Source organism: Dama dama, chromosome 11 (assembly GCF_033118175.1).
Source record: "Dama dama isolate Ldn47 chromosome 11, ASM3311817v1, whole genome shotgun sequence".
In the NCBI taxonomy this organism is placed as follows: domain Eukaryota; kingdom Metazoa; phylum Chordata; class Mammalia; order Artiodactyla; family Cervidae; genus Dama; species Dama dama.
Genome location: NC_083691.1, coordinates 35859985 through 35875076, shown reverse-complemented (window position 1 = coordinate 35875076; position 15092 = coordinate 35859985). Strand labels below are relative to the sequence as shown.

Here is a 15092-nt window from a genome sequence, read left to right as displayed (position 1 = left end):
GGAAATGAATGGGAATCAATGCTGTTTCTTAATGCTTGAAGATTTAGTCCATGGTGAAGGAAAGAGAAGAATTTGTGTCCACATACCTCAAATGCAGTATTATACACCTACCAAATCAAGAGACATATGCCTCTAACCAAGAGCCCAAAGGCAAATAAGAGAAAATCCTAACTGTACTCAAAAGTCACTTTTAATATCAATGACAAGATGATTTTGCCAATTAATTTAGGACAAATTTCATCTCTAGGCAAAGACTATATTTTCAATCATAACATTTACTGCTATAGAACCTAGAAATTGAGCAAACAGCCATTCATTCATTGATTGAAGTATTTACTCAATTTTAATGCCATTTATTCCACCAGAAACAAATACTAAAATACCTAGAAATGGTTTGGATAAAGAAACATTTACACTTTAATACTTCTTAATGCTGTAAATTTTGGGCTCAAATAACCCCCTGAGTCAAATTTGATCCCTATCAACTCGAAGGGACCAAGTACAGTTTCGATTTCAACACCTAAACTTCTGAGGGAAAATCTGAGAAAATAATACTAGGAGATCTAAATCCTTTGATGTAACTATCAGGCTCTACAGACTTGTCAAAATCAATGCAAAACTGAAGAGGATATGCTGAAATGCTTTGCAAAGCATTTTTAGATAGGCTGCTTCACTTCCCTCCATTTAAAACACATGCAGAAGAAACGCTTTCTGCATGAATGCACACGGACATTCTGTTCAGTTGTTTTCTAAATGCAATACTGTGGTTTTAAACAGTATGCTTTAATTTAAACAAACAAGTATCTTATATACAGTCATTTTAGTTTAAGAGATAAAAAGAAACACTACTATGAAAATTACTTATCAAATACTCTGCTCTTTTGAAAGGTGATTTTAAAAGCAACACAGGACCAAAAACATCCAACTATTACTTTATTTATATTACTATGCTTAAGTTACATGGAAAAGACAACCAAGCAGTTCTGCCCCATATCAGGAAAAGTTTCCAATCAACACCAATTATGTGGTGACAAACAACTAGGAATGGTGACATCTTTGGGTCAAGACTGACAAGGAAGAATGGGCTCTGATGCTACGGTTCATCTCCAACAAGAATATGGCACAATGGCCAGCACAAGCAATACTAACACTGAACCTTTAGCGCTGGTCACAAATTCGGATCTCTTCTCTGAAGCTAGCAAATCAAGTGAAATAACTGGGTTTTTAAAAAAAGTCTTAAAATGAAGCCCAAATAAATTTAAAAACCATGCTCTTGACACATTTTCCTTTCAAAATTTACATAAAATACTTTTTCACTCTTAATAGCCCAGATTTTTTTCCTCACATAGCCCACCATGTAGCTGCAGATAGACTATTCTGCCTCAAGATGTAAACACAGGGGGGAAAAAAAAGGCATCTGCATAATATTCTCTCTACACACTGCTGTTGGATGGAAAATAGAAAATTTAAAAAAAAAAAGGAAAGAAAGGAAGGTTCCATCATAGATTCTCACAACCTCTTGTTCCGCAGTTCATGAATCCGACTCTGATGCTAAGGTGACAGTGTATGTAAGTAGATTTTTGTTTTCAGTGAAGGAGACCTGGGAAAAGATGGATTTCTCTCTTTTTCTTCAAGAGTTATCAGATGGTACATGCTCCTCAAAGCCCTCACTTTCTCGAACTAGAGCGCGTTCCAGGATCACACGACCTTCCTTATAACGCTGGCTGTCTTCAGTGGCAAACTCATAGATCCATCCCAGTTTGCTATTGCAGTTTTTGCAGCTCACGTCTCGAACCATGTGGCGGCCAGTGAGCATGACTCGATCTTGAACTTCACTATACTGTAGGTTAACTACCTAAGAAACACATGAAAACAAAATTGCAAAGGCATGTAAATTATCTGCCAAAAGCGGTACATAATATTTTTGTTGGTGAAAGAACAGCAACTTCAGAAAAGCAGACAGCAGTTGTTTGTCAAACCTGCAACACACTTTCCAAGAGCTATTTTTGACAAACTGATAGGACAGGTAAACACCTGTACTGAACTGGATATGTAATGCAATCATGTATTGTATTACCCTAAGCCACCGTATTTATAGACATTAATTATGCTTCTGTGTTATAGCGAAGAGTCCTTAACTTGGGGTCATAAAATGTAGGTCTGGGTCCAACTGTTATAATTAACCATTCAATGATGAGTGTAGACAAGGCTACCATACAGAACAGCCTAGTATACAGCAGGTATTCCATAAAGAGAAGTTTGTAAAATTTGTTTCTGAAACAATTTTATCTACTAACAGACTGGGGGTAGGTTGTAATATATGGTTTTCAAGTGGGTTCAAAGAATCTATGGAAGAATTTCCAATGACTCTGAACACCCAATAACCCTCCCTGCTTAATTTTTCTGTAAAGAGCCAGATATTTTTAGCTTTGAAAAGGGCTATCTGGCCTTTGTTATAGCTATTAAGCTCTGCTGTGGTAGCACAAAAGCAGCCGTAGATAATACACAGATGAATAAACGTGGCTGTGGTTCATTAAATTTTATTTACAAAAACAGGCAGTTAGCCTGCCATGGTGTGCCAACCCCTGCTCTATACCTAAATAAAGACCAAGATGTTTATACACTATCAATTCTTTCAGAGAAAATACTTGTTTTTAAATGGTAGAGAGGGGTGTCCCCTGGGGAAGTTTAAGTTGAATATCTAAGAACAGTACCTTGGACTAGTTCTGTAGTTCAAGGATATTTGGAATAACTAGAAATTCAACTTTGCTAGTACCCATTAGACTCCAGGAGGCAGAATCACATCAACCAATTTGAAAGCAAGACAGAAATGAGAGAAGGAGGCAGACTATACATTAATCTGTAAGTCAGGAAACACTTCGGTTAGCAAACCTATTAGCCAAATCATAATCAGAAAGATGATTGGTAAATTAGAGCAGGAAGTTGGTTAGATGATCCTTATTCACTTGCACTGTCAAACTACAACAGCTTAATGCAGCTATCTCCCTGTAAGGGTAAATTAGTGCTATGGGGGTGTTTCAGACCCTTCAACAGTCTGTGAAGTCACTACCACATTCTTACCCCGAGTGTCTCCTGAAGTAATGGAGATCACCCTTATCATAACACAATCCTTAAAACCCTCAAGCCTAAAAATCACAAGTCTAGTAATGCTTTCCTGAAGTCCCAAAGACAAACTAACAGGCAATTTCTATGGAGTGCAGCTCTCATTCTGAATCTTCTTGGTCTCTCCATGCTCTGAGGGGTATTCTGGTATTGCTATCAAATATATCCACTGAACCCACTGAGGAAATGAAACCAGTTTTCCCCACAAACCTTGTTAAAAAGAAATGCTCTGCCAGTGGCGCCTGTGAATCGAGTGGAGATGAGTTCCGAACGGTTGGTCAGGATCGTATCACAGTTTGCACAGGAAAACAGACGGGTACCACCGATATGATCAAGGAAAATCCTGCCCATTTTTAAAGCTGAAGCTCTAAAAACCTGGGAACAGATGAAAAAGGACAAGAAATGCATTATGATTTTTTAACTTGTTAGGATCTACTTAGGTGTCACAGAGAACCATTTATATACACATATATGATCTCTTCATAGTACTTAATACATGAAATAGCTGACTCTGAATGAAAGGATCCAAAGTTCACACATGGACCAAACAAATAGGCAAACTCAAGCTAAGAACACTTCAGAAGCAATGAGTCAAGGAAGTAAATATTCTCATTAGGAAGGCCAAAGAATATCCCTTCTCTTTTGATTGGTATGAAAAACGCAAGGAGACAGTGTGCAATATCAAACTGAATGATGAGAAACACCAGCAGAAAGGTGAGAAAAACGGTTAAGCACAGGGTTCTCCATCCTGGAGAAGGAAATAGCAGCCCACTCCAGTATTCTTACCTGGAGAATCCCATGGACAGAGGAGCCTGGTGGGCTATAGTGCATGGGATTGCGAAGAATCGGACATGACCAAGCAGCTAACAAGTATATATTCTGAGTATCTGTAATTTGAGAAAAGACTTATGGGACAAGAGTGTGCTGCTTTGAGAGCATGGGGTGCCTGGTTTCTCTGATCATCAGGTGCATCAACAATCATGTAGGTGATGGCACTAAATTAGTAAGTTTGAGTCTGTGGAGCATTATACTAGGTGCTTTGTTGTTGCTGTTTAGTTGCTAAGTCGTGTCCGACTGTTTTGTAACCCCATGGGCTGTAGGCCACCAGACTCCTCTGTCCATGGGATTTCCCAGGCAAGAATACTGGAGTGGATTGTCATTTCCTTCTCCAGAGGATCTTCCTGATCCAGGGATTGAACCTGCATCTCCTGCATTGGCAGGCGGATTATCACCAAGCCACCAGAGAAGCTTTACTTATTTCAAAATCATCACAACAACTCTGTGAGGTTGTCACCTCCAGTTCATAGATTATTCAAGGTTACTAACTGGTCAAAGGTCACACAGCTTTCAAGTACAGAAAATCATGACCAGAATATGGCTCACTCAAGTCAAAGCCAAAATTTTTCCGTTACTCTAACACTGACTCCTCTAAGAAGAGGACATACAAGATGGTCTAGGCTGGCATAAGGTTAGGAAAATAAGAAAAGAGAAGAGAAAGATGAGCCGTTATTATATAACTTACTATATTTAAGAAAGTCTTTTGATTCAATAAATCACAGAAGTGCTGAAACATTGGGAAAAAAAGCTCTGAATCCAACTTCTGAAACAAGGATAATCACACTCCAATATTTTAAAAGTTGAGTTAATACATGTAACTTCTTAAATTCATTGCAATTAATCTTCCAAAACAGCACATTTTTAGAGATCTAGGTATAATCAAGAATACACTGTAGCTTTTCATTTTAAAAAGAATGTATTCCTTTGTGTAGTGATCAGCTCCTGTGTTTCAAATACTTAATATTATTTGTCTTTAAAACACCATACAGAGCTGATACAGCTACTGCTATGGAAAAGAAAAATGTAGAATCCATGTGCAATCCAGTGTCATCTTAAACTTGGGGAAATTCCATTACAAATTAAAAAGAAAATTCCATTCCTTCTAACATCTGTCAACTTCAGCTATGAGGCAGTTTTAATGTCATCAGAAATGTGACATTTCTGTCACCAAGATAATTATGACTCCCACTAAATACTATGATATGAAAGTTCAATAAGTAATGAAAAACAAATAGTAAATATACAATTTATAGCTAGTAAACAAGAGTGTCAACAAATAAATCCTGGGTAAAAACATAAGACTTAAAAAATGACATTTAGCTTTCTTGATTATATTTCTGCAAAATGACAATAAAAGACTTGCTGCCTATTGTTTCAGTCTTTAGGATAGAATTACTTCTCCCAGATGCCTAAGAATACAGTATTTGTTACACAAAGCTCAAAGGGTGCAAATCTGAGGCCTGCTGGCTGAATTCATTTGATGGCATAGGAACACAGCAGTGAACAAAACAACCCTTCCCACACCAAAACATTAGTGTTCAACTAGGCCCAGGGTTTTTAGTTTTAATAAAAAAGTTGAGAATCATTTAAAATTTGAGAGATTTCATTAACAGCCTGTTTTGAGCCTTTGTTTTTAAACAATGGGGAGAGCTGGCAACACAGGACATATATTCTCATATGGTAACAACTGGCTAGAGTTGAGAGGTGCCTTCAACTCTCCCCACAAGGTCATTTCATTTGCTTTTTATCTATTTTGTGCCACATAATTACTTTACCTGTAAGACATCTGAGTTTATGACTCCTGATCCAAATAAAGCATTCAGTGATCCTGTGAGTAGTTGATTTTGGTCATGTTTCTTACTACCAGTCATTTACAGAAAGGAATCACCAGCAGGGTTTTATGGTAACACCTCTGAAGATGTACTCCTCAGTTTTTATTTCTTTAAAAACTAGTATTTGTGCAGTCATTTATCCTCCAGCTTGGGCTTCTGGGAACTGTTATTTTCAAACCAACATTTCTTCAAACTTTCAAATACAATACTCATCTAACTTACTTCAACAATAATTCAGGAATAACCAGATATTTTTGACTTGACTTATAGCAGATGCAATACTACTGAGGAAAATATTCTGAACTTCAAAACAAACTCTTCCTATACCTTCTGCCTATATCATTCTATCTTTGGTTCAGTATTAATAGCTGTGACCCTTTGCTCACTACTGGATACAGGAAAACTATTTCTGAATGGGGTAAATAGATTTAACATCATGCTTTCTCTTTCTTGCTTCAAATTCAGACTATTTTTAACTTTTACCCAACTATCTTTACTGAATTCAGTTACATGATTCATTACAAGACCAAAAATATCTATACCGACTCACTATTCCTAGTTGTGGTTGCCATGTATAGAGTTCTATATATGTATATAGAACTGTAAAATGTAGTTCTCATTTGCCAAAACAGATAAGCTATAATGCCACATAATCTATCAGAAGTGAGCAAAACACTGCTTTCTGTCAAAGGTGTCTGGAACACAGAAAAAACTTCACAGGCCATTGAATTTCACATGTTAGGCCTTCACCTCACCAGGTTAGGAGTGCAACCTAGTGCTCATTTACCCTGTGCACACTCAGGAGACTGATGGCAAGCATACCGGCACTTCACCACAGAAGGGGAAGGTCATTTAAAAGCTATGGCAAAACACCTGAATTAGGTTTCTCTGGACCTAGGCAATATATTGAACTCTGCCTTAGACTTGATATTTAGTATCAACATCACATGGGACACTGCATTCAGTACTTCACTTATCACATTCAACCTTAATAATTTCTTAGTAGGTATGTATTATCTTACTTTTGTAGAGGAAGACATAAAGGCTGTAACTTTATGAAACTGGCCAAACTGGGATCTGAACTAAATTCTGCTCCAGCTCTTTTAACCCCACTTACTCTCCAGTGACCAGAAAAGACAGCCAAATTCAGTCTTTCTCTCTCAGATTTCTCACACACCTCTCCTGCCTCCATGCTGAGCCACCTACATTCCCTAACTTTGCTGGTGGCAACTCTAATCCCTCTCCTAAACTAGAAACCCTGGCAACTTCTTTAAGAAACTGCAAAATTGAGAAGACCTCCTAAATCACTTTTAAAGGTCTTTCTTCCTTATTCTTCATCAATAACTTAGTTCACATTCTCATCACTTCTAGAGCTATGAAAGTAAGGTACTTTAGCCTTATGTACTTATAAAAGGCATGTACTTCAGACACCCCTTTCTAAGAGCTTATCCTGTCAGAAACTTTTTACCTGATAGGATAGTATATAGCTTATTCTTTAAACTCCATTTTCTTAAAGGAATAATTTACATAAAATTTGGCCACTGTTAAGTGTACAAATGAATGATTTTTAGTAAATTTACAAAACTGTGCTACCAACTCCACAAACCAGCTTTTTAGAATATTTTCATCATCTCCCCAAATCCCCACAAACCCTTCCACAATCAATCTCCATCTAATTGTTTTTACATCCAAATTATTTCCCAGGTCATGTACACACTGCTATGTTTAAAATGGATAACAAAGACTTGTTATATAGCACATGGAACTCTGCTCAGTGTTACGTGCCAGCCTGAATCGAAGGTGGGTTGTGGGGAGAATAGATACGTGTATATGTACTGCTGAGTTCCTTTGCTGTACACCTGAAATGATGACAGCATTGTTAACTGGCTATACCCCAATACAAAATGTTTAAAAACAAATTAATTAAAAAAAAAACTAAATTATTTCCCAGGTATGCTAATCACCTTGCTTGGACTTAAAAGAGTAACAGTATTTTCAGTCACACATTTGTAAAATATCTTAAGTGTGAGCTGCTTTCACAGATGACTAACGTTCTCTGTGTTGATTCTGAGGGCACTTACTGTGTCCTTAAGTAATGCGTGTTTTGGAATCAATGTTGAAGTTCAAGTTTATAACCGAAATTCTGCCAAACCTTTGGTCCTCTGTTAAAGACTGGTTGACCATATTTATGTGGGCCTGTTTCTGGGCTCTCTATTCTGTTCCACTGATCTATTTGTCTATTCCTTCACCAACACCCTACTGTCTTGATTACTATAGATATATGCTAAGTCTTGAAGCTGGCTTCCCTTGTGGCTCAGCTGGTAAAGAATCCGCCTGCTAAGTGAGAGACCTTGGCTCGATTCTTGGGTTGGGAAGATCCCCTGGAGAAGAGAAAGGCTCCCACTCCAGTGCTGTGGACAGTATAATCCATGGGATTGCAAAGAGTAAGACACAACTGAGCAACTTTCACTTTCTTTCTATACTAAGCCTTTAAGTTGGGAAGTGTCAGTCTTCTGACTTAATTCTTCTCCTTCAATATTGTGTTGCCTCTCCTGGGTCTTCTGCTCTCTATAGAAACTTTAGAATCAATTTGTTGAGATATTCACAAAGTAACTTGCTTGAATTTGGACCGAGATTGCACCAAATCTACAGAACAAGTTGGAAGAAATGACATCTTGACAACATTGAGTCTTCCTATCCATGAACACACAAATTCTTTCCATTTATTTAGCTGTTCTTGATTTCATTCATTAGTTTTATATTCTTCCTCACATAGATCTTGTACACATTGTTAGATTTATACCTAAATATTTCATCTTGGGGGGGAATGCTAATCTAAATGGTATTGCATTAATTTCAAATTTCACTTGTTCACCACTGGTGCTGATTTACACATCACACACATATACACACTAACAAATATACCTTGTTCATTAGTCTGGCTTATTGCTGAATATTTTCTTTAAAAGCAAGGGTCAGAAAACTAAGGCCTACAGGCAATAATCAGCTCACCACCTGTTTTTATATGGCCTGCAACATAAGAAAGCTTTTTATACCTTAAGATGGTTGGGGAAGAAACACCAAAAGAATACTTTTGTGACACATGAAAATTACATGAAATCCACATTTCAGTGACCATACATAAAATTTTATTGGAACACAGCCAGACCCATTTGTTGATACTTGGCTGCTCTTTCAGTATAATGGCAGAGTTTGAGTAGTTGCTACTGAAACCTTATGGCCCACAAAGTTCACAATATTCACCACCTGGCCCTTGAAAGAAAGTGCACTGACCCTTGCTGAAAAACTTGTTCAGATAGCAAAAGAGCTCTTCATTTAGAAAGTAGGCAATCTTTCCCGGAAAAAAAGGAAACTTGGTTGGCACTCAGGTTTAAGGATCAACAGGAATATTTGGCACAATCAATTTAATCCCACTTCTATTTTCTTCATGGGTTTTCTAACTAAAGTCTTCAATCTTCTGTAGCAAGTTCAGTGTGTTGAAGATCAACAATACATAGATTATAAAAATAGAAAGTATAACTAGCTGCTGCCTCCTCCTCTCTCCACCCCCAGGATTTAAACAATGTATCCCAAATACTGGAACTCTGGGTTCAAATCTTAGCTCTGCTGCTTAAAAGTTGTGTAAACTTTGGATAAGGTATCCTCACCTGTTTCTTCAATAAAATGGTGGTATCAGTATTCATCTCTGAGCTGTGGAAATTACATGGCACTACACTGAGAACAGTGCCTGGCACACAATAAATACTAAATAAAGGTAAATCTAGTAAAACTAGATTACCTTCTTCAACATTCTCCACCCTAACCTCCCTCTAATTACAGATGAAGAAAGCAAGGTTCAGAAAGAAAATAAAATCAACAACAATTTAATTAACTAGCTTCATTTCTTGTTAACCATGGCAAAGCTAAGTGACCAAGTGACAGAAATGACATGCAGAAGGAAAGCTAGAAACTTTTGAAGCATCTCAAATTCTTAGTATCATAATTCTAGGTCTTAAAATAGGCACTTACCCTCCCTGTAACTAATAATCCAGTTCAGATTCAATCCTGGCAAGCAGAATTCACAGAAGGAGGAATCACACTCCCCAGCCCTAAAAATACCAGGGAGGCATCTCTAAGAACCCTCTGGTAGGAAAACACCCAATTCACAGACTTTGTGTTTTTTTTTTAAATTATTTCCTCAGGGCATTGCCACAGACAACAGAAGACACACTCCACCCAACTCTATCACTGGACAGGTAAGAGGGGCTTTTCCACTACCCTAGGAGTTGGTGGGCAAATGCAAGATGCAGACTCTCTCCTGCAGGGACCTAAGTGTGCAGGAGCCTAGTGCAGAAAGGGTTAAAGGAATCTGCCCTTCCAGGAGAGGCTCTGTGTTGCAGAAGTCTGGCTGAAACGGAAACATGTGAAAACAAGCTGGTATATCTAGTTTTCAGTCTCTTCACTCTCCAACAACAAAAGGAACAAAACCCAAAGACAGCCCTTGGCTGATTACTATAATTAACACTTAATCTCTACTGTAATCTCATCAACTATTTCATACTGATTTATGGTAAGTTCTATTGAAAATCTACAAGAGAAAATAATAAATTGACTTTGATCCATAAAACCAATTCTCCCATTTTTGTACAAAATATTCACCAAGCCAAGGTTTTGGTGAAACAAGTTGTGCTTTCCTCTAGTTCTCTTATAAAACGTGACCAGTTTACTTTGCTGTTTCAAATGATGTTCTAGTTGTGGCATGAGGTCTTCATTTGACAGTAATTTATATTTTTCTTTTTGCTCTCCAAATAATGTCTTGTTATTAAATGTTTTCCAAGTTTATTATGTTTCTATAATTCTGTTTAGTCATCACTTGAAAATAAGACTAGTCATGTAACTCGGGGAGTCAGCTAAACAATCTCACCAAAACAGTTTTTGGCAAGGCAAACTCAAGATCTCTCTACTTTGTTGTGATGCAATACCATAAGTCAAAAAAGTCTCTAACTGGATGGACTGGAGTATAATTCAACTGTCTGGTTTCCTGATTCACGTGTGAAGTAGCAAGTTTCACGTCACATGGCTTGCAACATAAGAAAGCTTTTTATACCTTAAGATGGTTGGGGAAGAAACACCAAAAGAATACTTTTGTGACACATGAAAATTACATGAAATCCACATTTCAGTGACCATACATAAAATTTTATTGGAACACAGCCAAACCCATTTGTTGATACTTGGCTTCTCAGTTCCTACACCACCATTACTACACAGGATTACCAGAGAAACTGATACTGGTTTATACAACCAGTTAGGCACTATGAAACCTAAAATGATACTCTCAGCAGGATTATACTTAGTAGGACTATCTTCACATCTCAATATTTAGAACTAGCTTCACATCTCATGGACTGTTTTTTAGAGGGTAGTAGCTAGTTTAATCTCACATTTAGACTTAATTTTGGCCTTAATTCCCTGCCTTTTTTATTTTCTAAACCTTTTTTTTATCTTCTCCTACCACTTAAATAAAGCAAAGGCAACTAAACCTAGGCAAAGGTCCTCAAGGATCCAAACAGATATTTCAGATGTAGCAACAAGTATTTTGTATGTTGTTAAAATCCAATTTAGGTTCCCGTATACAGTTAAATAACTTTCTTAAGCACATTTCATCAACATGCTCTCCTATAGATAAGATGGCTGCCAGATATAAACTTAAAACAAAACATGCCCCCTCAAAGGAGCAGGCCTGAACTGGGCCTTGAGCTGGGCGAGAATGTGCTAAAGGAAGACACTGGTCACTTCCAAAGAGCATGACATTTGCCTGGTATTCTAGTACAAAAGTGAAAGTTGCTTAGTTGTGCCCCACTCTTTGCAACCCCATGGACTATGCAGTCCATGAAATTCTCCAGGCCAGAATACTGGAGTGGGTAGCCTTTCCCCTCTCCAGAGGGCTTCCCTGATGGCTTAGTTGGTAAGGAACCCACCTACAATGCAGGAGACCCCAGTTCGATTCCTGGGTTGGGAAGATCCCCTGGAGAAGCGATAGGCTCCAGCATTCTCGGGATTCCCTTGTAGCTCTGCTGGTAAAGAATCCGCCCTCAATGAGGGAGACTTGGGTTCTATACCTGAGTTGGGAAGAAACCCTGGAGAAGGGAAAGGCTACCCGCTCCAGTATTCTGGCCTGGAGAATTCCAAATACAGTCCAAGGGGTCGCAAAGAGCCAGACACTTTAGAGCGACTTTCCCTTTCTAGTACAAAGTACCAAACTCCTTTAGCTCCACCTTCTAAGCCTCCAGGCCTTTTTTTTCTCTCCTAAGCCTCTGTTTGCCCAATAGTAATTCAAAGCCTCTTCATTTTCTAGGTCTAATCAATACCAATCCACTTTATAGAACGCTTCCTATTTCATTCTTATTTCTCATTGTCCCATTTTTGAACTCTCATAATACTCATTTTATAAATTACTAGTATTTAACTGTTACCCTTCATTTCCCTATGCCTTTTTACTAAAAATCATTAGTTTCTAGAGAAAAGTTGGCAATTTCTTTGCAATTTCCTTCTCATCTAACACACAGTACAAGTAATAAACCTTTAGAAGAAGGTTACACCAAGACCCTTCGCATCTGGCACAAATATGTACCCTGGATACACTGCATAAATTTTGGGTCATCTTTGTTGGAACACAGCAGCTACACTATGTGCGACTGCGCAAAGTTAGCTAATACCCTATTATCCTCAGTTATTTCACCAGCAAGTCTAACTTTCCGAAAACACAAGGTCAGCCTGAGATTACTTTGTTTTCCATCTGTCAAGGAGATCTGCAATAAAAATCCTCAGACTACCAACAGGGCTCTGTAAACAGAAAAAATTTAAAAATAAATGAGCTGTCCACCTTCCCAGACCTTCCCTGAAAGAGAAGACTAATAGATGTCGGGATAAAACAGATCCTTTTAGTATTTCAGTTTTCCAGCTTCCGCTGTCCTCAATACTCATTGTCCTACCTACAAGTGCAGATTATACGAGAGACCAGAGCGTGCGTACCGACCTACCAACGAGGAGAGGAAGGATGCAGTTCGCCGTGGGGACTGCGGGCGACCCCCGCGCCCGGTGTGAACAGCCGCAGCCGCCCAGGCCCCGAAGCCCCGGCTGGCCCCAGCTGATTGCCGGCACGTGACGCCGCGGGCCAATCGGGAGCGGACCGGGCCCGAGCGCGGCGCGGCCCGGCCTCCTCCGGCACAACAAACAGAGGCCGGAAACAGCTGAGCGGGCCGCCCCGCGGCCCGGGTCGCCCGACGGCCGCCCAACAGTCGCGCCACGCCCTCCAGTCAATTGGGCGGGGACCCCTCCCTCGGCCCGGGGTCTCCTGGGGCGCAGGAGGGCAGGGTGGCGGGCATCCAGCCTTTGCGGGACAAAGCCACCACAGCCACCCCGCCGGTGGCAAGTGCCAGCCGAGTGAGGATGTGGCCCTTTTGAAGGACGGGCCACGCCGTGGCGTTATTACGGCCGCATATTTCAGAGTCGAATTTAGACTTCACTTCGTGGCTCCCGCGGCGACCTCCGCGGCGCGGAGCCCGGGGCGCGCCCCCGACGCTGCGGCGGGGACGCGGCCCGTGGGGGCGGGGCAGCCGAGGCTGTGGGGTCGCCGGCCAAACTGCCCGCCGACCGGCTGCCTGAGGCCCCGGCCGCGACGTGCAAGGCCTCCGAGGTTGCGCTGGGGCTGGAGGGCGCGGGCGCCGAGCTGGGGGTCGCGGCTGTTGCGATCGCGCCAGTCGCCGGGGTTGCGCGGCGGGGGCGGGCCGACGGCGGCCGCCGCGCCTGGGCCTCACAAAGAGGAAACAGGCCAGCTCGTCAGTCCGCAGCCCCGGCACCAGGGCCCGCCCTGAGGGGCGAGGGTCGGCCGCGCTAGGACCCCCGAGGGAGCGCGGAGAGGGAGAGGCACTGCCTGCCTGGGCCCCCCGCCCTGGGCCGATCCAGAGTGTTTCGAAGCCTCCGATCCGGAGAGGCGCCTCAGCCCCTACCCGGCCCCGAACCCAGCCCCCGCTCGCCGCACTCACCCCGAGCGGCTGTGAAGTAGGCGGCCGCCTGCGGCTTTTCGCTTCTCAGCTGGGATGAAGCCCCTTAGCCACCAGAGTCTTCAGGTTTAGTCAGGCCCTGGCCTTGGCCCCGCCTCTCCCTGGTTGGGCCTCGGCGTCAATCACCCGGTGTAGCTCCGCCCCTCGGACAGTCGGCTCTCCCGGTTGGTCCAGAACGCCTTTCATTTCTAGGCCCCGCCCTCTCCCGGCTATCCTGCCCCTTCCGCTAGGCCCCGCCCCTTCCCTGGCGCACCCTCCCCCACTCCCTCTCCAGTCTGCGTCTAGGCCCACCCCTCCGAGAAGCCGCAAGACCCGGGGCAATCTCCCTGCAGCTCGCCCCGCCCCGATCCAACACCCAGGACCCGGAGAGCCAATCAAAGAGGCTAACTCTGCCCCCTCTTTTGAGGCAGCCAATGTGGAGCGACCTAAGATCCACCCCGCTTCCCAGCTGAGAGCACACAACATAGCGTCCACGTGAGTCAGCTTCTTAAAGGAGACTGCCCAGCCTTTCTAACAGAGGCAGCTGTGCGACATCTCGCGTCATCAGCGTCACCAGGTGGTGGCTAGGGCCTAGTTTCCTGAGGCCTAGTGATGACAAATGAAAACAGACTGTTTTTCTAGGCAAAGCAGGTACCCAGATAGCTTAAATGCACCATGTAATTAATTTTTTTGAGATTGTTTACTCTTTCTTGTCCTTATAGTAGGCCACGTTTTACTTATAAAGCCCAAACCTTTAAGTGTGGGCATACAGGAACTCCTGAAGAAAGGATTTTTCTAAGTGTGGCTGAACTTTATTCATAACTACCTGAGTTCTTTCTTGGTGGTGGAAGCGATTATGCAAAAGATGAGAAAATTCAGACTCTTCTACTTGAAGAGTTTCTGCTTCAGAGAGTTTGGAGATTTGTTGAAAAGGATTGAATTCCCTTAATACTCGTCAATGCTTAAGGTGGAAAGTTTTGTCTCTCATTAAATTAGAATTTCCCAGGTAATTACTTTAATGGTCTTTGGATGACCTTCAGGATAAAGCAGAAATGTTTGACGATGCCTCTTTCTTAGGTAACAAACAGTAACATCTGAGACTAATCTCCGGGGTGCTTAAAGCTATCTATAGTGGGACAGAGGTTTTAGCAAATCCTAGCATCTGATTCTTCACCAAGCCCCAAAACTCACCAGTATTTTCCTTCAGTTCAGATAAAAACCTGAATATTAAAGGCAAAAGGACTGTCTTTTGATA

At 41.4% G+C, this 15092-nt stretch overlaps 1 protein-coding gene across 3 annotated transcripts; it reads right to left on the bottom strand.

Annotated features, from left to right (window-relative positions):
- Window positions 1-920: 920 nt before the first annotated feature.
- Window positions 921-13992, bottom strand: YPEL5 (yippee like 5). 3 transcript variants are annotated; one of them, XM_061155090.1, is made up of 3 exons: window positions 13841-13992; window positions 3334-3498; window positions 921-1855 (listed from the first exon to the last, which is right to left on the bottom strand). In XM_061155090.1, the coding sequence occupies exons 2-3, from the start codon at window positions 3472-3474 to the stop codon at window positions 1631-1633; spliced, it is 366 nt and encodes a 121-aa protein (XP_061011073.1). In that variant the 5' UTR covers window positions 3475-3498; window positions 13841-13992; the 3' UTR covers window positions 921-1630. The 3 variants fall into 3 exon arrangements, with proteins under 3 accessions (XP_061011073.1, XP_061011074.1, XP_061011075.1); XM_061155091.1 differs by lacking the exon at window positions 13841-13992 and adding an exon at window positions 12832-12925; XM_061155092.1 differs by lacking the exon at window positions 13841-13992 and adding an exon at window positions 12836-12922.
- Between the last annotated feature and the right edge of the window lie 1100 nt (window positions 13993-15092).